Below are 23,162 nucleotides of genomic sequence, written 5' to 3'. Positions count from 1 at the left end.
ATATATATATAAGAATAAAATATAGGTTTAATTGTTGAACCTATGATAAATTAAAAAAAAGAAAAAGGTATTATAAAGAATGCATTAAAATGCACTGAACGTAAAGGAAAAAATTGACCTTGAAATACATGGGAAAAAAAAAAAGAAATTCATGGAAAATAAGAATTTCTGCTTATCAAAGGAAATCATTAAGGCTCAGAGTAGATGGCAGTATTTAGAACACATAACAAAGAGCTCATATCCAAAATATACAAAGAAATTCTACTATTCAATAAGAAAAACACAGGCAACTAGTAGAAAAAAAGGACAAGACTTGAAGAGCAGGCCTTATGAAAGAAGATACCTAAATGGTCAACGAATATTAAAACCACAGTGAGGTACTACTATACATCCACCTTCAGAATAGGCAAAATTGAATGGTCTGAAAATACCAAGAATAGAGACTATGTAGAGCAATAACAATTTCCATGGACTTCTGGTGGGAGTATAAATTGCTTCAATGACTTTGGAAAACAGTTTGACATCTACTAATATTGAAATATTAGCACACTGTGGGGCACAACACTTCCACTCCTAGAATACACCAAAGAGAAACATATGCTCATATGCACTAGGAGGCATATATGGATATTCACAGCAGTATTAGCATAACAGCCCCAAACTATAACAATATTAGAAAGCATATATAAATTGGCATATACTCATAAAATAGAATATGGATCAACAAACTAGGCCAAACATGACCTGTGATAGCCTGTGAGCTAATAAATGGTTTTTACATTTTTAAAAGGTGGTGTAAAAAAGAAAAGCATATGCAACAAGCAACTATATGTGATCTACAAAGCCTGAAATATTTACTATCTGGTCTTTTATAGAAAAAGTTTGCCAACCTCTGAAAACAATACTACATAGAAATGAAAATTCTCAAAACTATGGATGAATTTCACAAACATAACACTGAGAAAAAGAAGCCAGACATAAAAGAAAACATTCTATTACATGAAGCTTAAAAAATACCCCAAACTGAGACTATGGTAGCTACAGATACATACTTAGCCAAATAAGCACTCTGGGTATAAGACTATAAAAAGTTAGGATAGTGATTATTTCTAGCAGATAGGGAAGGGGCTGCAACTGGGAAGGGACACACAGAGGCTAGAGTTGTTCCAACGTTCTGTATCTCTGTACTGATTATATAACTCTTTGCTTTATAATATGATAAGCTCTAAGTTTACATTTTATGCACTTTTCTATGTGCATGTAATATTTGACAATGCAAGAGTTTGGTAAGACCCACCTTTTCATAATCTTCAGCAGTAAAATCTCTGTCTTTCTGAAGTATTTCATGAAGTCTTGCTTTCACACGTTGCTGACAACTGCTCAGAGAGTCACTATCACTATCCAAAAGGCCATTCATGTTTGCACTTTTCACCATCTGAACAAGAATGGGTGTAAGTTCTCCTTCTAGAGCTAATAGCCCCTAAATACATAAAATAAAGCCAAAACAGATTAAGAATTAGTATGCAAAATAGAAGGTATCTTAATAATTATCTTGTTACATGCTGAATTTCACAAGGTGTAAGCTTACTATTTACAATAAACTTTATTAATAATGCAACTTGTCATTGCCATTTCAGGGCTTTAGTTAGAAGTTTCAAATTTAGAATATTAAAATAATACCTTAGTAAAAATCTTTTAAAATGCTATATTAGATGAAAATTCTAATAATTCTAAAAAACATTTATTTATACCTTTGCAAAAGCAGCTGCAGTCATCTGGACTCGTCCTTCATCAGAGGCGTATATTTTAAGGTCATGTCGGTAGGTACTGTGTAATCTAAGTAAACCACAACCAGGAAATCCTGCATAATCTCCTGAAAATAAATCCTCAAATCACTTAAGCTATATTTTTACCTCACTGTATTTCTATAAATATTTAATAACATCTCAAAATTAGGATTTGAAAATATGATGTATGAATTTAACTGAATTAAAGAAACTCCAATATTTACCTTGATCTCCAGGATACATACATCTCAAAGCTCTTCCAAGTTCTTCAGCCTGGACCCAGCCTGTATGAATTTAACTGAATTAAAGAAACTCTAAGATTTACCTTGACCTCCAGGGTACATACACCTGAAAGCTCTTCCAAGTTCTTCAGCCTGGACCCTGCCTGCAGGGGTTAGTTCTCCTCCCCATTTTAGAACCAGAAGTAAGGATGGCTCTTCTCTTCGGCTGTCTAAGATACATGTGAATGAATAAAGCAAATGTCAAGGTTTTTTCTTCTAAACAGACATATTTCAAGATTAATTTTTTCTTTGTGTCTCTTCTGCAGTGGAATATGGCCCTTATGTAAATTATTTTGTTCCCTAAATATACCTTTCTTGTAGGCTGTTGCTTCTGCTAGGAATACCCCTTGCTCCACCTGTTAAAATCTTACTAAAATTTCAAAATCTCTCCCACACTCTAGAAAGAAGGCTCTTTCCCAGTTCTCTAAAAGGAAACTTCTCCCTTCCCTGCTCTCAGTGGTATGAGAGCAATGGTATTTGCCCAATGTATTTAGTTGTACTACATATACTAGATTAAGAGCTCCTTGATGACAGGATTCAGATCTTGGCTTTATATTAAGAGCCTCCTGCAGTGCTGTCACATAAAAGTTAATGTTATCTGAAGTGAAGAAGCTATACACATTTTTATGATTAGTAATCAGTGATTTGCATAACTTTCAAGATGTGAGATGACAGAGCTTAATATTTATTATAATTTAAACTTATGGGTGAGATATACAATAAAATATAGCCAAGAACACCTTTTTAAATTTGGAGTTGTAGAATCTGTATGTTCCAGACCAAAGTATATTCTCAGATATAGGGGTCTGAGTTTCTATATTTAATTTTGACTTGCTCTTTATCACGTCCTAAGATCTGTGCTGGATTACAGAAACAAAGGTCATTTAAAAGTTAGCACTATAAGCACTAAAGAATTTGATGATTCATTAAAAGTGATAGAAAATCACCCTTTCCCCTGGGGCTAGTTAGTAGCTGTATGTGCTTTATCATGCAAGCCAACATTTATAGAAAGGTAATTAATTGACTTGTTAATTATAGTTGTTTATGGATTTTTGATATAAACATCAAAATATAGAAAATTAATCTGTGTTGCTATTAATCACAAGGTGTGACAAGAGCAATATATCAAATTTTAGAATATATAAAGATCAACATAATCAAATTTGTTTGCATTTAAAATAATCATTACTTCAATTTTTGCTACTATAAATAATGCCACTGTGAATATCCCTATAGAACAATCTTTCCCTCAATATCGGATTACCCCCTTGGGATAGATTCTTATAAGTAGAATTAAGGTCAAAGCATACGAAAAATTTCTGAAGTGTTTTTTTTCCCCCCAGCTGCACTGTGTAACATGCTGGATCTTAGTTCCCCAACCAGGGCTCGAAACCGTGTCCCCTGCAGTGGAAGAGTGGAGGCTTAACCACTGGACTGCCAGGGAAGTCCCCTGAAATGTTGATATATATTGCCAAATTACTTTTCAAAAAATTATGTCAACGCTTCCCTGGTGGCACAGTGGTTAAGATTCTGCCTGCCAATGCAGAGGACACGCGTTGGAGCCCTGGTCTGGGAAGATCCCACATGCCACAGGGCAAACAAGCCCATGTGCCACAACTACAGAGCCTGAGCTCCAGAGCCCACGAGCCACAACTACTGAGCCCACGAGCCACAATTACTGAAGCCTGCACACCTAGAGCCCGTGCTCCACAACAAAAGAAGCCACCGCAATAAGAAGCCGGTGCACCACAACGAAAAGTAGCCTGCACTTGCTACATTTAGAGAAAGCCCACGCACAGCAACAAAGACCCAATGCAGCCAAAAATAAAATAAATAAAACAAAGTAAAAAAAAAAAAAAGAGTTATGTCAATTTACAATCCTACCAGTAAACTGAAATCTTGTCACATTGTACTCTCATCAGCATTCTTTATTATCATTTGAAAAAGAAGAAAATAAGAAAACACTTTGCCAGTGTGATAGGCAAGACTGATTATTACTATTATCATTATTGTATTGGGCATCTCCACTTCTCCGTAAAATGGCTTCCCAATCCCTGCCCATTTTTCTTTTGAAAAGTAAATGAACTTCTGTGCTCACTGCTCTTAGGAAACTAATTTTAAATGCTTATTCTGATTTATTGGCAGAGAAAAATATCTATTTTAGAAACAAGGTGATTACGTATTTTTTTAAACAATCTTTTCATATTTCTTAAGTTTTCTTCCTGTATACCCTGTATGGGATAGGGACCCATTAAGTAACATTTAGTTACAAACAAATAAGCTTTCAGAAGAGTAAAAGAGAAGTCCTAGACAGTTTTCAAAATAATAAAAGGTATCCTTTACCTAAAGGATAAAACGTAAAACATCTTTTATTTAAAGGATAGAAGGCATAGTTAACACAACTCCATGTTATTTTTCCTCTATTCAGCATGCTAACCCCTAAACTATTAGACAGAAGATTACAAAGGTAATCAACAACGAGTAGTAAGTCCCTACATATAAATAAAACACAATGGGCATTAATAGTGACATACCTTCTTCTTCACTAGATGTCTTAGGACAACCATGAGGGAGATAGGTTAATTGGACCTTACGATTTATTCCAGAAAAATGGCCATACCTGAAAAATAAAATGGCAAACAGAACAGACAATTTTCAATAAGCATGCGATGCAACCTCCTAAAGAAAAACTAAAATCCACCTGGACAAAAACTAAATCTTACATATTAATGCTTCCTATTTGTAATTACCTTGCTGAATTCTTCAAAATATCCTAGCGCAAAATCTGTATCCTAGGTAATTATTCTAACCACGTTAAAAATAAAAATACAATAAAGTTTCTCTATAAAAGCTGGAGAATTTTGAATAGATGCCAAAGTATATAAACATACAAAAACATAAATGTATGTGTCTTTAAAAAAATAAAAGAAAAAACGATTTTAAGTGGTCAAGGAAATAAAGTTTATAAGAGGAATATTGGTGGTACCAATTTCATTTGATTAAAACATAGTTCAAAATTATTTTTCACTTAAACAGCACTGAATCTGTGGTTAACTTAGCAATGTGGCCTTCATCCTAAGTAGTACTTCATACAAGATCTAAATGTGATGCCCTCTTTTGATCTTCCATCAAAATTAAAACTAAAACAGAAACTTCAATACAACAATCTCTTTTCTCACTGTTGAAAATAAAGTTCTTGTTAGATTTCCACTAATTTCTCCTCAGCTACAGTGATAAAGAGAAAGAAGATAAAACTGTGAAGGAAATTAACATGAAAAGTCACACATATTAAAAAAAAAAGCACTATAAGTAGTTACCAAAATTATAGGTTTCAAAAAGATACTTACATCTCTAACACGGTCTTAAGTTGTTCAAGTTTTGACTTGTTTTCTTCAATTTCAGAATCATTATTTTGTCCCAACTCTATAAGAAGTTGTCGTGCAATATCCAGCACTTCCTGTAAAATAAATAAAGAATTGAATTTTTATGTAACTTTGCGATTAGCAATTTAAAACCCAACAAGAAATCAGATGCACTTACCTGTAATTGTTTTGGTTTTTTCAGCTTTAATTTCCCAGATTTATATCCATCACACTTTTCAAAAAGATCAAAGAATCTTATAAGAAAGACAGAGCACTGTTAGGCATTTGCAACAATATTACCTCTATAAACTAACACAAATAATTACAATAAATGATAGATATGGGACTAAAACAATAATTAATAATAGATATGGGACTTGGGGTCTATGGACTTCAAACACTGTGTGCCCTCTTTCACTATATGATGTCGCTCCTCTACTTTGATTGATAAAACTTAGTATTTTCTTAAATCATATCAAACTAATAATCACTAGTTTCACTGAATAGAAGCAACAAACTTTCATTCTACTAATTTTCATCTAGAAGGTTGAGAAGTTAATGATTCTCAGAAAGCAATGTAAGAGAATAATAACAGAAGACTGAATATTTACAACAATAAATAAAAGCTAGGTCAGGATGATGACCATATATGGATATTGCTACAGTAATTTTCAGATGCTAAAATATACAATTTAAAATGGATTTTGTTGGATTTTATTGCTTTCCAGTGGTTTAAATATTAATGGCCAAGAAGTAGTGGTAAACAGTTTTTCTATATGAAGTATTAATCAAAATAACTAAGCACCTATCAGAAATCTTAAATTATCTCCTAGGAGTTAAATTATTCCCCTTTAAACATACTTTTGATGCCTCACTTCCATTTTCATTTTTTGTTTTGGTGTTCGGTCCCCATGACGTATGACAGCTATGACACATCTAAGTTCCATCCTAAAATTTAAAAAATAACGTTCAATTTTCTGACAAAGATTTGTGTTATATAATTCAGATTAATATATCTAATTATATTATAGAACCATCTTTTACCACTCTAAGATATTCTCCATGAAGCATAGTGCTTATAACAAATAGTCTTAATTTTATCAAATCAAATCCTAAAAAGAATTTAAGAGGCTGGAGGGGGAGTAATATTAAGCTACACAATACCTGCTTCTTCTCTTGAGATGACTATGCTAACTCTAGGATAAAAATAAATGGAGGGGAGACCTTAAAGATGGTGAAAGAGTAAGACGTGGAGATCACCTTCCTCCCTACAAATACATCAGAAATACACCTACATGTGGAACAACTCCTACAGAACACCTACTGAACGCTGGCAGAAGACCTCAGACCTCCCAAAAGGCAAGAAACTCCCCACGTACCTGGGTAGGGCAAAAGAAAAAACAGAGACAAAAGAATAGGGATGGGATCTGCACCAGTGGGAGGGAGCTGTGAAGGAGAAAAGGTTTCCACACACTAGGAAGCCCCATTGCAGGTGGAGACTGCAGGTGGCGGAGGGGTGAAGCTTTGGAGTCACGGAGGAGAGCGCAGCAACAGGGGTGCACAGGGCAAAGCAGAGAGATTCCTGCACAGAGGATTGGGGCTGACCTGCACTCACCAGCCCGAGAGGCTTGTGTGCTCACCTGCCGGGGCGGGAGGAGCTGGGAGCTGAGGCCCGGGCTTCGGAAGGTCAGATCCCAGGGAGAGGACTGGGGCTGGCTGCATGAACACAGCCTGAAGGGGGCTAGTGTGTCACAGCTAGCTGGGAGGGAGTCAGGGAAAAAGTCTGGACCTCCCTAAGAGGCAAACTTTTTCTTGCCTCTTTGTTTCACGGTGTATGAGGAGGGGATTCAGAGCACCGCCTAAACGAGCTCTAGAGATGAGCGCGAGCCACAGCTATCAGCGCGGACACGAGAGACGGGCATGAAATGCTAAGGCTGCTGCTGAAGCCACCAAAAAGTCTGTGTGCAAGCACAGGTCACTATCCACAGCTCCCCTCCTGGAGCCTGTGCAGCCCACCACTGCCAGGGCCCCGTGATCCAGGGATAACTTCCCCGGGAGAACACAAGGCATTTCTCAGGCCGCTGCAACATCACGCTGGCCTCTGCTGCCGCAGGCTCACCCCACATTCCATACGCTTCACTCCCCACAGCCTGAGTGAGCCAGAGCCCCCTAATCAGCTGCTCCTTTAACCCCGTCCTGTCTGAGCGAAGAACAGACGCCCTCAGGTGATGCAGAGGAGGGGCCAAATGCAAAGCTGAACCCCAGGAGCTGAGCGAACAAAGAAGAGAAAGGGAAATCTCTCCCAGCAGCCTCAGGAGCAGCGGATTAAATCTCCACAATCAACTTGATGTACGCTGCATCTCTTAATACCTGAACAGACAACAAATCATCCCAAATTGAGGCAGTGGACTTTGGGAGCAATGATATATATATATATATATATATATATATATATATATATATATATATACACATACACACTTCTTTTTTCTCTTTTGTGAGTGTGTATGTGTATGCTTCTGTGTGTAATTCTGTCTGTATACCTTTGTTTTTATCATTTGTCCTAGGATTCTGTCTGCCCATTTTTTTTTAGTATAGTTTTTAGCACTTCTTATCATTGGTGGATCTGTTTTTTGGTTTCCTTGCTCTCTTCTTTCTTTCTTTTTTTTATTACTTAAAAATTTTTTTATTTTTAATAATTATTTTTTACTTTAACAACTTTATTTTATTTTATTTATTTATTTATTTTTCTCCCTTTTATTCTGAGCTGTGTGGATGACAGAATCTTGGTGCTCCAGCTGCGTGTCAGGCCTGTGCCTCTGAGGTGGGAGAGCGGAGTTCAGGACGTTGGTCCACCAGAAACCTCCCAGCTCCACGTAATGTCAAATGGCAAAAAACTCCCAGAGATCTCCATCTCAACACCAAGACCCAGTTCCACTCAATGACCAGCAAACTACAGTGCTGGACACCCTATGCCAAACAACTAGCAAAACAGGAACACAACCCCACCCACTAGCAGAAAGGCTGCCTAAACTCATAATAGGTCATAGACACCCAAAAACACACCACCGGACGTGGACCCACCAACCAGAAAGACAAGATCCAGCCTCATCCACCAGAACACAGGCACTAGTCCCCTCCACCAGGAAGCCTACACAACCCACTGAACAAACCTTAGCCACTGGGGGTAGACACCAAAAAAAACAGGAACTACGAACCTGCAGCCTGCAAAAAGGAGACCCGAAACATAGTAAATGAAGCAAAATGAGAAAACAGAGAAACACACAGCAGATGAAGGAGCAAGGTAAAAACCCACCAGAACAAACAAATGAAGAGTAAATAGGCAGTCTACCTGAAAAAGAATTCAGAGTAAGCATAGTAAAGATGGTCCAAAATCTTGGATACTGAATGGAGAAAATACAAGAAATGTTTGATAAGGACCTAGGAGACCTAAAAATCAAACAAACAATGATGAAAAACACAATAAATGAAATAAAAACATCTCTAGAAGGAATCAATAGCAGAATAACTGTGGCAGAAGAACGGATAAGTGACCTGGAAGATAAAATAATGGAAATAACTAAGGCAGAGCAGAATAAAGAAAAAAAAATGAAAAGAATTGAGGAGAGCCTCAGAGACCTCTGGGACAACATTAAAAGCACCAACATTCGAATTATAGGGGTCCCAGAAGAAGAAGAGAAAAAGAAAGGGACTGAGAAAATATGTGAAGAGATTATAGTTGAAAACTTCCCCAATATGGGAAAGGAAATAGTTAATCAAGTCCAGGAAGCACAGAGAGTCCCATACAGGATAAATCCATGCCAAGACACACATTAATCACACTATCAAAAATTAAGCAGCAAGGGAAAAACAACAAATAACATAAAAGGGAATCCCCATAAGGTTAACAGCTGATCTTTCAGCAGAAACCTTGCAAGCCAGAAGGAGGTGGCAGGACATATTTAAAGTGGTGAAAGGAGAAATCCTACAACCAAGATTACTCTACCCAGCAAGGATCTCATTCAGATTTGATGGAGAAATTAAAACCTTTACAGACAAGCAAAAGCTAAGAGAATTCAGCACCATGAAACCAGCTCTACAACAAATGCTAAAGGAACGTCTTTATGCAGGAAACACAAGAGAAGGAAAAGACCTACAAAAACACACCCAAAACAATTAAGAAAATGGTAATAGGAACATGCATATCGATAATTACCTTAAATGTAAATGGATTAAATGCTCCAACCAAAAGACACAGACTGGACGAATGGATACAAAAATAAGACCTGTACATATGCTGTCTACAAGAGACCCACTTCAGACCTAGGGACACATAGAGACTGAAAGTGAGGGGATGGAAAAAGGTATTACATGAAAATGGAAATCAAAAGAAAGCTGGAGTACCAATGCTCATATCAGACAAAATAGACTTTAAAATAAAGACTATTACAAGATACAAAGAAGGACACAAATAATGATCAAGGGATCAATCCAAAAAGAAGATATAACAATTGTAAACATTTATGCACCCAACATAGGAGCACCACAATACATCAGGCAAATGATAACAGCCATAAAAGGGGAAATCGCCAGTAACACCATCATAACAGGGGACTTTAACACCCCACTTTCACCAATGGACAGATCATCCAAAATGAAAATAAATAAGGAAACACAAGCTTGAAATGATACATTAAACAAGATGGACTTAATTGATATTTATAGGGCATTCCATCCAAAAACAACAGAATAACTTTCTTCTCAAGGGCACGGAACATTCTCCAGGATAGATCATATCTTGGGTCACAAATCAAGCCTTGGTAAATTTAAGAATATTGAAATTGTATCAAGTATCTTTTCCAACCACAACACTATGAGACTAGATATCAATTACAGGAAAAAAAATCTATAAAAATACATACACATGGAGGCTAAACAATACACTACTTAATAACCAAGAGATCACTGAAGAAATCAAAGAGGAAATCAAAAAATACCTAGAAACAAATGACAATGAAAACAAGAAAACCCAAAACCTACGGAATGCAGCAAAATCAGTTCTAAGAGGGAAGTTAATAGCAATACAATCCTACCTCAAGAAACAAGAAACATCTCAAAAAAACAACCGAACGTTACACCTAAAGCAATTAGAGAAGGAAGGACAAAAATCCCCAAAGTTAGCAGAAGGAAAGAAATCATAAAGCTCAGATCAGAAATAAATGAAAAAGAAATGAAGGAAACGATAGCGAAGATCAATAAAACTAAAAGCTCGTTCTTTGAGAAGATAAACAAAATTGATAAACCATTAGCCAGACTCAGCAAGAAAAAAGGGAGAAGACTCAAATCAACAGAATTAGAAATGAAAAAGAAGTAACAACTGACACTGCAGAAATACAAAGGATCATGAGAGATTACTACAAGCAACTCTATGCCAATAAAATGGACAACCACAAAGAAACAGATAAATTCTTAGAAAAGCACAGCCTTCGAGACTGAACCAGAAAGAAACAGAATATATAAACAAACCAATCACAAGCACTGAAATTGAGACTGTGATTAAAAATCTTCCAAAAAACAAAAGCCCAGGACCAGATGGCTTCACAGGTGAATTTTATCAAACATTTACAGGAGAGCTAACACCTATCCTTCTCAAACTCTTGCAAAACATAGCAGAGGGAGGTACACTCCCAAACTCATTCTACGAGGCCACCATCACCCTGATACCAAAACCAAAGATGTCACAAAGAAAGAAAACTACAGGCCAATATCACTGATGAATACACACGCAGAAATCCTCAACAAAATACTAGCAAACAGAATCCAACAGCGCATTAAAAGTATTGTACACTATGACCAAGTGGGGTTTATCCCAGGAATGCAAGGAATCTTCAATATATGCAAATCACTCAATGTGATACACCATATTAACAAAAAGAGGAATAAAAACCAAATGATCATCTCAATAGATGCAGAAAAAGCTTTTGACAAAATTCAACACCCATTTATGATAAAAAACCTCCAAAAAGTAGGCATGGAGGGAACTTACTTCAACATAATAAAGGCCATATTCGACAAACCCGCAGCCAACATCATCCTCAATGGTGAAAAACTGAAACCATTTCCACTAAGCCCAGGAACAACCCAAGGTTGCCCACTCTCACCACTATTATTCAATATTGTTCTGGAAGTTTTAGCCACAGCAACCAGAGAAGAAAAAGAAGTGAAAGGAATCCAGATCGGAAAAGAAGAAGTAAAGCTGTCACTGTTTGCAGATGACATACTATATAGAGAATCCTAAAGATGCTACCAGAAAACCACTAGAGCTAAACAATGAATTTGGTAGAGTAGGAGGACACAAAATTAATGCACAGAAATCTCTTGCATTCCTATACACTAATGATGAAAAATCTGAAAGAGAAATTAAGGAAACGCTCCCATTTACCACTGTAACAAAAAGAATAAAATACCTAGAAATAAACCTACCTAAGGAGACAAAAGACCTGTATGCAGAAAATTATAAGACGCTGATGAAAGAAATTAAAGATGATACAAACAGACAGAGAGATATACCATGTTCCTGGATTGGAAGAATCAATATTGTGAAAATGACTATACTACCCAAAGCAAGCTACAGATTCAATGCAATCCCTATCAAATCACCAGTGGCATTTTTCACAGAACTAGAACAAAAAATTTCACAATTTGTATGGAAACGCAAAAGACCCCAAATAGCCAAAGCAACCTTGAGAAAGAAAAATGGAGCTGGCGGAATCAGGCTCCCTGACTTCAGACTATACTACAAAGCTACAGTAATCAACACAGTATGGTAATTGCACAAAAACAGAAATATAGCTCAATGGAACAGGACAGAAAGCCCAGAGATAAACCCATGCACATATGGTCACCTTATTTTTGATAAAGGAGGCAAGAATATACAACGGAGAAAAGAGAACCTCTTCAATAAGTGGTGATAGGAAAAGTGGACAGCTACATGTAAAAGAATGAAATTAGAACACTCCCTAACACCACACACAAAAATAAACTCAAAATGGATTAACGACCTAAATGTAAGGCCAGACACTATAAAACTCTTTAGAGGAAAACATAGGCAGGACACTCTATGACATAAATCACAGCAAGATCCTTTTTGACCCACCTCCTAGAAATGGAAATAAAAGCAAAAATAAACAAATGGGACCTAATGAAACTGAAAAGCTTTTGCACAGCAAAAGAAACCATAAACAAGATGAAAAGACAACCTTCAGAATGGGAGAAATATTTGCAAAGGGAGCGACTGACAAAGGATTAATCTCCAAAATTTATAAGCAGCTCATGCAGTTCAATCTCAAAAACAAACAACCTAATCCAAAAATGGGCAGAAGACCTAAACAGACATTTCTCCAAAGAAGATTTACAGATTGCCAACAAACATATGAATGGATACTCAACATCAGTAATCATTAGAGAAATGCAAATCAAAACTACAATGAGAGGGCTTCCCTGGTGGTGCAGTGGTTGAGAGTCAGCCTGCCAATGCAGGGGACACAGGTTCGTGCCCCGGTCCGGGAAGATACCACATGCCACGGAGCAGCTAGGCCCGTGAGCCACGGCTGCTGAGCCTGCGCGTCCGGAGCCTGTGCTCCACAACGGGAGAAGCTACAACAGTGAGAGGCCTGTGTACCGCAAAAAAAAAAAAAAAAAAAAAAAACCTACAATGAGGTATCACCTCACACGTGTCAGAATGGCCATCATCAAAAAGTCTACAAACAATAAATGCTGCAGACGGTGTGGAGAAAAGGGAACTCTCTTCACTGTTGGTTGGAATGTAAATTGATACACCCACTATAAGAGAACAGTATGGACATTCCTTAAAAAATAAAAAATAGAACTACCATACAACCCAGGAATCCCACTACTATGCATATACCCTGAGAAAACCATAATTCAAAAAGGGTCATGTACCACAATGTTCATTGCAGCTCTATTTACAATAGCCAGGACATGGAAACAACTTATGTGTCCATGGACAGATGCATGGATAAAGAAGATGTGGCACATATGTACAATGGAATATTACTCAGGCATAAAAGGAAACGAAACTGAGTTATTTGTAGTGAGGTGGATGGACCTACAGTCTGTCATACAGAGTGAAGTAAGTCAGACACAGGAAAACAAATACCATATGCTAACACATATACATGGAATCTAAGAAAAAAAATGGTTATGAAGAACCTAGGGGCAGGATGGGAATAAAAACGCAGACCTACTAGAGAACGGACTTGAGGACACGGGGAGGGGGAAGGGTAAGCTGGGACAAAGTGAGAGAGTGGCATTGACATATATACACTACCAAATGTAAAATCGATAGCTAGTGGGAAGCAGCCACATAGCACAGGGAGATCAGCTCAGTGCTTTGTGGCCACCTAGAGGGGTGGGATAGGGAGGGAGACGCAAGAGGGAAGAGATAGGGGGATATATGTATATGTATAGCTGATTCACTTTGTTATAAAGCAGAAACTGACAAACCATTATAAAGCAATTATACTCCAATAAAGATGTTAAAATAAATAAATAAAATAAATATAAAAAAAATAAAGTAAATGGACTGTAATCCCCTAACTTCTTTAATTATCTGCCCTGTAGCACAGATCACTATAGACTGAGATTTCATTAAATCAAATAAAATAAAGCTGCTATATTTATTTTGCCCACGTAAGAAGAAAAATATTTCAAACTCAAGTTACTGGAAGATAAAACTGTCTTAGCAGGAATGGTAGGGTACAATTTAACACTTGCCAGACTGTGAGACATAGAACATAACTCTATAGAATAAGTTACCCAAAAATATGTTTTGTGTTAAATAAGTTTGGAAATATTGGTTTAAAAACAAAATTAAGTATTTTTGCCCTCCTCTCCGCCCCAATCAGGACTCCTAAGAATATTTAATACGCTAAGATAAAGCTCTAAGCTGTGAATATGAAGCATTTGGTCAACTCACCTGAGTGACAGGTGAATTTCAAGCAGTAACTTTCACTAGAATTTATGAAACACTTTGGCAATGTTGGTCTAATTAATTTACTTCAAGATATAACTGTATATTTTTCCTTTACATGATGAGAGCACTAAAGTTGTATGACCACTGACCACGAACCTTTAGGGAACACATCTGTTGGCACCTCCTTTATTCTTATGGCTTAATTCAATAGTTCTATAACTATATAAGCATTTTTCAGGATTTTATTTGGAACAACAGAAAAGATCTTTAGTCTAAATAGCCCCATGTAAAGCATATAATCTATTTCTCCATCTGCAAAGTCAATCATATGAAAACACACACAGTAGACTGTCTAATAATTATTCAGAAATATAATCTTCACTGTAATAGCACTAACCAATGGGGAAAACCCAAGGAGTTTCTAAATGAAAATATTTAAACTTACATAGTTCCAGATGTAGTTGGTACAATCGGGATATCTTCAGCTTCTAAGGGTATGGACCAGGGGATATGAAACTGTGGAGCAAGCTCTCGCATTACAATATTCCTTCAAGACAAAAAGAAAAGAAAAATTAAACTAGTTCATTTCAAGACAAACCTGGGTATTTAATGACAAATAACTGAGTATTATAGGAGGTAAAGTCAAACTATCTAGTGATTATGTGAATACAGCACATAAAAAGTAACCTAAAAAATCAATCCTGGTCAAGAAAAATTAGATCAGCAGTGCTAAACTGTTGTATAGAACACACTAACAGGATGTCGTGAATTTGGCTTTACTTATTTACTCTCATTTTAAAAATATAAATTACACAGGATTCAAGTAAATCACTGTAACTGCGTATCTACTTACAAAGATTCTGAAATCCAAGATTATCTCTTCTGTGTGGCCATTGATCATTTCTTTCAGTTTTTATTTATCACCTGCAAAGCTATTTTAAATTATTGCTCATGTTTAACAAATTTCTTATTACTCTTTGCTAATAAGGTTAATAATGAAAACATGTTTAAGTAATTATAAGACATTTTTTGTTTTGTTTAAATTTAGCATTTATTCATGCTAAAATTTAGTAAGCTCCCCCAAATTTCACTTTAAGGGTAAGTTCACAAACCTTTGAAATATACTATAACAGCTGACCCCAATTATTAAAATACATTTTAAAGTGTTAAGTTTTTTACGGCTTTGTCAAATATACTTTGAAATGGTTTAAAAATAGTTCTTGTCTTTCAAGTCGTCTAAATCAGGATATAAGAAAATAAGTCAAAGAATATAAAAATGGCATTTCTATATGCAATAATTTCTTTTATATTCACTTCATAATCTCATGAGATTATTTTAAAGTAACATATGCGTGTAGAAAGCAGAATCATTCAAAAGAATTCTAAATTCCAGATATTTCTATTTTATTCTGGTTACTTATTCTGGTTAATTTTGAACCATTAAGTACTATAATTACATATCAAAAACTTGAGAAACAAAATAATCAAATAAATTAGCCATTTTGATGAATAACCACTGTAATAATCACTAAAAATCACTGTTACAGCATTTCTAAATCTATGAAGTTAAATACCTTTAAGCCTTTATCTATACTGGTCATATATTGATTTGTCTTTCATAACCCAAAGTGTAATTCAGGATTTGGCATGGTCTTTGGGCATGTCATTTTATGAACATTGATTTTTACTCTGCAGTGTTTACAAAACCCTGATCACTTGATGTTTACCATTATTTGGTTTCTGAATAACCAGTATGCATTAGCTGTAACAAAAGTAAAGAGGAAGAAGTATAAAGAAGAAAATCTTACCCAAGTATTTTTGCACAATCATCATAATACTTCATGGAATTTTTCACAAAACTGAAGCCATTGACATCACAGACATAGGACTGTCCATTGGCCCGTAACAAATCAAAGCCACAAACTGTTTGCTATTTAAAATAAAGTATAAACTTTAAAGTTCCATTTGAATTATGACTTACAGTTTTCCAGTCTTATTAGAAAACATCAAATTTTATAACTGCCTAAAAGTATATTACTGCTTATCAGTTTACTTCATAGCAAGTAAAAACAAAGAAACTACGTATCTGTAACTTGAATACTCTGAAATATGCATGTCATATGATTATTTAAGTTCTTCCTATGAAGTAGATGTAGAACAATAATGCTTACGGGACTAGAGAGGCCAAGAAATTCTTCAATTAACATTTTATTAAAAAATAAAAGTAAAAATTTTTAAAGGCTTCAATAAATTCTGTGCTAGTAGAAATTATATCATTTTAATCCAAAAAAAACCACAAAAAGCTAAACAGGAGAAAGTTTTGAAGACATATCCCAGAGGAAATGTCCCATTATCCCTATGAATCTTTTAAATGCTGATAACCACATACTTGTGAGCACCTGAAATAAATTTACTTTATTTGGGAGAAAACAGTTGAAGGGTATGAATTTCCTGCTCGGGCTCCAGGAATTTTCTGATCTTCTACATTTTATATTCACATATCACATATTAGTATAATGTTATTTTAAGTCAAGGCTTTTGGAATCCTGGTATTACAAAATTAAAACAATTCACATAAAGCTATTAAAACATATTTCAGGCTAAGATTCCTTCCATGAGAGACTTCAAATTACTAAAACACAAAGAACTTATTTATTATTTAATAACCAGTAATATACACTAGTCTTTAAGTTACATATCCAAGGCAAGGCTTCAACAAGGTAAAGTTTATCCTTTATTAGATTCAAGTTGAACTACTCTATTTAAATCTTTACTGTACAGTACAGGCAAAGCCTAATAATACAGATTGAGAGAACTAGTCAAATGTCATAAGTAAAAAGTTTTCTTATATAGTATATAAGAAAACTTTAGTATAGCTTTCATGAACATATTTTACTATACATAATAGGCTAACTTTTATGTATAGTAATATGTATAAAATATGTATAGTAAAACAATAAATATGTATAGTAAAACATTTTACTATACATAATAGTATAGCTTTCATGAACATATTTTACTATACATAATAGGCTAACGGATCAACTGCAAAGGCTAGAAGACTGATGACATTTTTTATTTAAAAAAATCATTTATCAACTCTGAATAGATACTTGTAATCAGTTTTGGTTATAGGGGTATGTTAAATAATACTCCTGTAATTCTACTGTTTCAGTTAAGTTTTCCTCTGTAATTGTAGTTTCTGAATAAATTGACACGGTTTCCTTCTATATAATACAGAAAGAATAAAGAGAAACAAAGGTCTTCATTTATTATATATTTTTAATATTAATGGCACTACAAGAATCCCTTGAAAAGTACATAAACCATTCAGATATACCACTTTATTTTCTCTGCTTCTCTCTCCTGTTATAAGCCCAAATAACATCTCATTTACTCAAAAAAAAAAATTAGAATTTTTACAAGAGTCTATATGGCCTGCATAACATCTTACCTTAAATGCAAGGCAAACTCTCCAAGCAATTAATTTCTCTCGTGCATTGAGAATAACAGGGTACCTTACTTCTTTTCCTTCACTATCTCGTTCCACCTTGCCATCAAGTGCAGGAGATTTTCGAGCTTCAGCATGGGCATAATCTGGACCTACTGTATAAACCTTTCAGAAATATTAAAATACATATTTTACTTAAAAAATATATATATATATATAAAAACAGCAGACAACAAATTCAAATAAAAATAATAAATAAAAAATACCTCAGTGTCCAGACTATTTTTTCACACATCTTTCTATTTTACATGTGAAAATTTTCAATACACTGGAAGAGGTTATAAATAATTAATTATACAGCAAAAATTGGTAAAGTAAGGTTCTGTTCTCTATAAAAAATAATTATACTGAACATTATGAGGGAATACTAGAATGCATATGATGTGACCCTTCTCAAATTGTTTTAGTTTAACAAAGTAGAGGTACAAATAAGTTTAAAAATTACAGAAGGAAGTAACTGCCAAAATAAAGATTTAAAAGGGGGTGGGGGATGAGGGACAGCATGAATTCAAAAGCAGACAAGAGACGGAAATGCACTCTAAGCAAAGGTAATAAACACAGACAAAGGGCAGAGAAACAAAACAGCATGATGTATTCAGGTAACAGTACGTATTTGATATGGTTTATAATGTAAGAAATAAGGTTTGTAGGACAGAGGGCAGACTGTGAAGTATCTATGCCAGCCTTATAAATCTGATTATTACCCTGTGGTCAATGAGGATCCACAAGAGAATTTTTAAAAAGAAGTTCATGATCAGGTTTACACCTAAGAAAGAACTCTCTAGACACAGACTGGCTGAAGGTAAAGCAGTTAAGACCTTATTTGTCACCAACAGAAATCACACCTATTTTTTTTTAAATCACATTATAGTTGTCAAAGTTCTCAAAATATCATTTACACTGATCAATGCCTGGAAACATCATGGTGGCTATTAGACCCTTAGCCACTATATTTTGGGTTGGTTTTTAAATATTCAATAAAATCTGTCTCCTTGGTAATCCTGTGTGGTTTATTTTAAGCATTTAAGAACATTATCCTGTATAAAGGGTCCATAGGCTTCAGACTGCCAATGGCATTCATAATACAAAACAGATTAAGAATCCCTAGTTAAAAAGAAAGAGATTCAGAATAGAGGTTATATATAGCTAACTAAAAGGTAATCTCTTTTTCTGAGATCACTGGTAAACTCAAAATACAAAATAAAAATATACTTTAATCAATCCTACCTTAACATCAGTACCATCTGTGGGCATAAACTCTTCATATATATATGAGCCTGTTTTTCGTACATTGCTTTCTGGGGAATAAACACTACTTCTACTGCCAATCTGAAAATAAAAGAAGTCTATCAATGTAAAAACTAAATTATTCTCCTCATTTTTATACAATAACCCTTTTTACCATCTATTTCCATCACTGATATTTCCAAAAATTTTTTTTATCAACAAATATTTAACAACACATTACATAGTTGACACTATATTATTTTTTGCTCTAATGGTAACGAATAGCGTAAAAATACAATGAACACTAAGAAGAGTGTTTCTAAGATTCAACCATATTGCTGCATGTAACTACTTTCTTAATACTATAGAATTTTCCTCTGTATATATAGCCCATAATTCATTCATTTGCCTATCAATATATATTTAGGTTGTTTTCTAAGCTTTAGCTAGTAGAGCAATCTTGCTTCGAACTTTCTTTTAAATATCCCCATGGCACACGTGTGCAGGAGTGTTTCTAAGGCATATACTAGAAATGGAATCGCTAGGTGATAGAATATGCTCATATTCAACTTACAAAATAATGCCAAAATCTTTTAAAAACTGTTTTAATAATTTCCAGTCTCTCCAGCAATGTATAAGAGTTTCTACTGATCTACAATTATCTATATTTGGTATTGTCAGACCTCCTAATATTTGCCACTCTAATGAATATAAAACAAGTACCTCATTGTGTTCTTACTTTGCATTTCCATGACTGTTTATGAGTGAACGTGCACATTTTTTTTTTTTTTTGGTACGCGGGCCTCTCACTGCTGTGGCCTCTCCCGTTGCGGAGCACAGGATCCGGACGCGCAGGCTCAGCGGCCATGGCTCACGGGCCTAGCTGCTCCGCGGCATGTGGGATCTTCCTGGACCGGGGCATGAACCCATGTCCCCTGCGTCGGCAGGCGGACTCTCAACCACTGCCCCACCAGGGAAGCCCTGAACGTGCACTTTTAATCCTGATATATTGCTAAGTTATATTGCTAAGTAGAAATGTTGCTAACAACGTTTGGACTTGTACTTGTTTTCCAACTACCTCAATCTTTTTGATCATGCTAATTCAAAAAGTAATTCAATGTCATTACCTTTTAGACTTTACATTTATTTTATTATGGGTGTAAAATTTTGAGCATACTTTCATGTATTTAAGAGTTCATTGGCATTACTTTTTCTATGAACTATCCATTTGGAAGGCCATTTTTCTTAAAAAAAAATGCTGATCTTTACCGAATTTCTCACATGACAGATACATAAATGGAAGGTAGAAAGAAGATCAAATAATTTTCTTGGTATTCTGTAGGTAAGCTTTGCTTTTCTAACAAAGTATTGATATGATATCAGTTTTATTAATTTATCTCTAAATGATACATTGTTAATCTTAGTTTTACTAAATACTTCATTACTTTTAGTAAAATTTATACAACAATGTATTTAGAATAGTATTCACTAGGGTAACAAAGGTTTACCTTTCGAAAAAGTCTTTGACTTCCACCACCAGCAGATGTTGGATAATAAATGTAAACATTGTGGTCTTCTGCACTGACTGGCTTTTCTACAAATGGCTTTTGGAAAACTTCCCCATTTACTTCTACATGATCTTCCCCTTCAATCAGATTACATTCTATAAATCAAACACAATAGCAAGAAAAATTATATATTATATATTACCTAGATATATTATTAAGGACTTTTTTTGTTTTTACTATAATAGAGATTACAAAGAAAAGTAACCTTGGATAATGTACTGATTTGATTTTAATTAAAAATATTTATGCAAACATATGATCTGTGACATTAGGAACTATATTCTTCAAAAATCTAATGGACTGGCCATTTTACCCTGCCACCCCATAGAATTCAAAGTTAGATATGAAATGATACACAAGAAAGATTGAGAAATAACTACATAATGCTATCATCTTCTGAAAAATGTATGGAATCATTATACCACAGATACCATAAAACATGAAATTATTTAAGTTAGAAAATTAACCAATATACAGAGTAACCAAGCAATCCAATCAGCAAGTTGTACCTCTAGACAAATGAGAAAAGTTCCCTGTTACAGATGGTACTATATCTGGTTTTTAATAAAAATTCCTCTAATGTGCAATAAAGTCATCAAAATTCCCCCAAATAGTTATCAGAATATTAAATATTAAAACATATAAACATTTATCTTGCCTTTTTAGACTAAGTGTAACTTACATGCTATGCTTTAGATAACCAGGAAAATGAAGCAAAGGGTACTTTAAAATATTAATAAATAGTAGTATTTCAAAATTCCTACTCATCAGAAGTTTAGTTGTGGCATACTAACATGAAGTTTCTAATACTTAAATCAATAGTCATAGATGAATCACTCATTTACCCCAATCAATACAAATTTATTAAGCATGTAATTTAAAAATTCTTCTTTATGATTCTGATATGTCAAATGTAGACCAAAGAAATGTAGGACATACAACTCCTGATTATTAGTTAGCCTTGTAGTTCATAGTGTCACATTTTTATTGAAATTTAATTGCCTATTTGGATCATTTTTTAAAAATTGAATAGAATAACATAATTTAAATTCTTTCCATTTAATTATAGAAGACAGTGGCTCAAAAGTATGTTAAGTGACAAAAGATAGCTTGTTTAAAATCTCTTACTCTTACCTTTGGGATTATTTGGGTCACGATTCAAAATTGCGTAACGAGGAAGTAAAATACCTTCAGCTTGAAGAATACTATATACTTCTCTCCTGAAGAAAAAAGAAAATATCCTTACTGTTTTATTGTTCTGTTTCACAATGAGTATATTGCTGTACTGTTCATAAAGTACATTATTACTGTTCTATCATTAAAAAAGTCATGCATATAAAGTCTTTTTTTAAGTAAACAAATATGTCATTTAAAACATTGAAAAGCTGTATTCTAAGTAAATATTCAGCAATATTAGAACAAAAGTGTATGTACAATACTTTTTATGGCATATTAAAATACTAATTTTTAAAATTGGGAATGTAAGTGTATAAAAAGAAATGGTTAAAGTTACTATATCACAATGACAGAATATTACCTAAGTATTAAAACCCTTATACAGTACTCAAAGAATATTTAACAATGTGGGAAAATGTTTATAGTCTTTTAATAGAAATGTGATGCTAATTTTGTAAAATATAAGTGCATATATGTATTGCTTTCTATATTAAAAAAATATGGTAAACGTAGTGGCAGGGTTAAATGCCTTTCTTCATAATTTTATTTTTTAAATTTCTTAAAATGAATATGCATTTATATATATACATATATATTTATACTATATAAACATGTAAACCTAGGAAAAATGTTATAAAAATTGAGATATTAACTATCTGGAAAAGGAAAAACAAAAATAGAAAAACAAAAAACTATAGGGCCTTATACTTCATATAGCATTTTCATATGTATAACCTCATATTGTAATGCTAAGACAGAATAAAATAGAATACCGGTGAAATTATAAGGGTAGCCAGTAGAGTGAAACACCAATTAAATGAAATATATAAATGCATTTGTATTTTACAATTTCTTTTAAATATCTATGCTTTTGACCTGTTAAATGAATTGCTAAGATATACAGTAAAATATTTCTCAAAATGGTTCCACTTTACCATTAAAAACCTAGTTATAATGGGTAAAGCCATAGCTTCATCATCAGTCACATGACAGAAAAACTGTTCATAATTTTCAGTGGTTTAGTAGGGTCTGGAAATTAAACAGACCTGGTTTAAGTCCTTGTCCCACTACCTGAGAAACTACTTGTGACTTTTGGCAAACTAAATGATCTGCCTGATTCTCAAGTTTTGTCATCTGTAAAACTGGGTACAAATACCTATTTCTAAGTATTATTTCAAGGATACCACAAATTTATATATGTATAAAAACACCTGATACCATGTCAGTTTAAGTAGATACTAAATAAATGTTAATT

General features: G+C 34.3%; 1 protein-coding gene across 22 annotated transcripts in view; it reads right to left on the bottom strand.

Annotated features, from left to right (window-relative positions):
• PPIP5K2 (diphosphoinositol pentakisphosphate kinase 2) overlaps window positions 1-23,162 on the bottom strand; it is a 75,562-nt gene that overhangs the window by 38,886 nt on the left and 13,514 nt on the right. For 18 of the 22 annotated variants that reach the window (XM_060296078.1, XM_060296079.2, XM_060296068.1 and 15 more), the window contains 13 exons: window positions 21,866-21,951; window positions 20,672-20,826; window positions 19,164-19,265; window positions 17,880-18,041; window positions 16,234-16,355; window positions 14,871-14,972; window positions 6,292-6,378; window positions 5,609-5,684; window positions 5,416-5,525; window positions 4,603-4,688; window positions 2,113-2,238; window positions 1,752-1,873; window positions 1,298-1,480 (listed from right to left, as the gene is read on the bottom strand). In XM_060296078.1, coding sequence (XP_060152061.1) covers window positions 1,298-1,480; window positions 1,752-1,873; window positions 2,113-2,238; window positions 4,603-4,688; window positions 5,416-5,525; window positions 5,609-5,684; window positions 6,292-6,378; window positions 14,871-14,972; window positions 16,234-16,355; window positions 17,880-18,041; window positions 19,164-19,265; window positions 20,672-20,826; window positions 21,866-21,951 — 1,519 coding nt within the window. The remainder of the gene's footprint in view (window positions 1-1,297; window positions 1,481-1,751; window positions 1,874-2,112; window positions 2,239-4,602; window positions 4,689-5,415; window positions 5,526-5,608; window positions 5,685-6,291; window positions 6,379-14,870; window positions 14,973-16,233; window positions 16,356-17,879; window positions 18,042-19,163; window positions 19,266-20,671; window positions 20,827-21,865; window positions 21,952-23,162) is intronic. The other 4 variants (XM_060296070.1, XM_030848735.2, XM_030848783.2 and 1 more) reach the window with 1 other exon arrangement.

Source organism: Globicephala melas, chromosome 3 (assembly GCF_963455315.2).
Source record: "Globicephala melas chromosome 3, mGloMel1.2, whole genome shotgun sequence".
Lineage (NCBI taxonomy): Eukaryota > Metazoa > Chordata > Mammalia > Artiodactyla > Delphinidae > Globicephala > Globicephala melas.
Note: the sequence above shows the minus strand (reverse complement) of the source record. Positions and strands in the feature narration are given on the sequence as shown.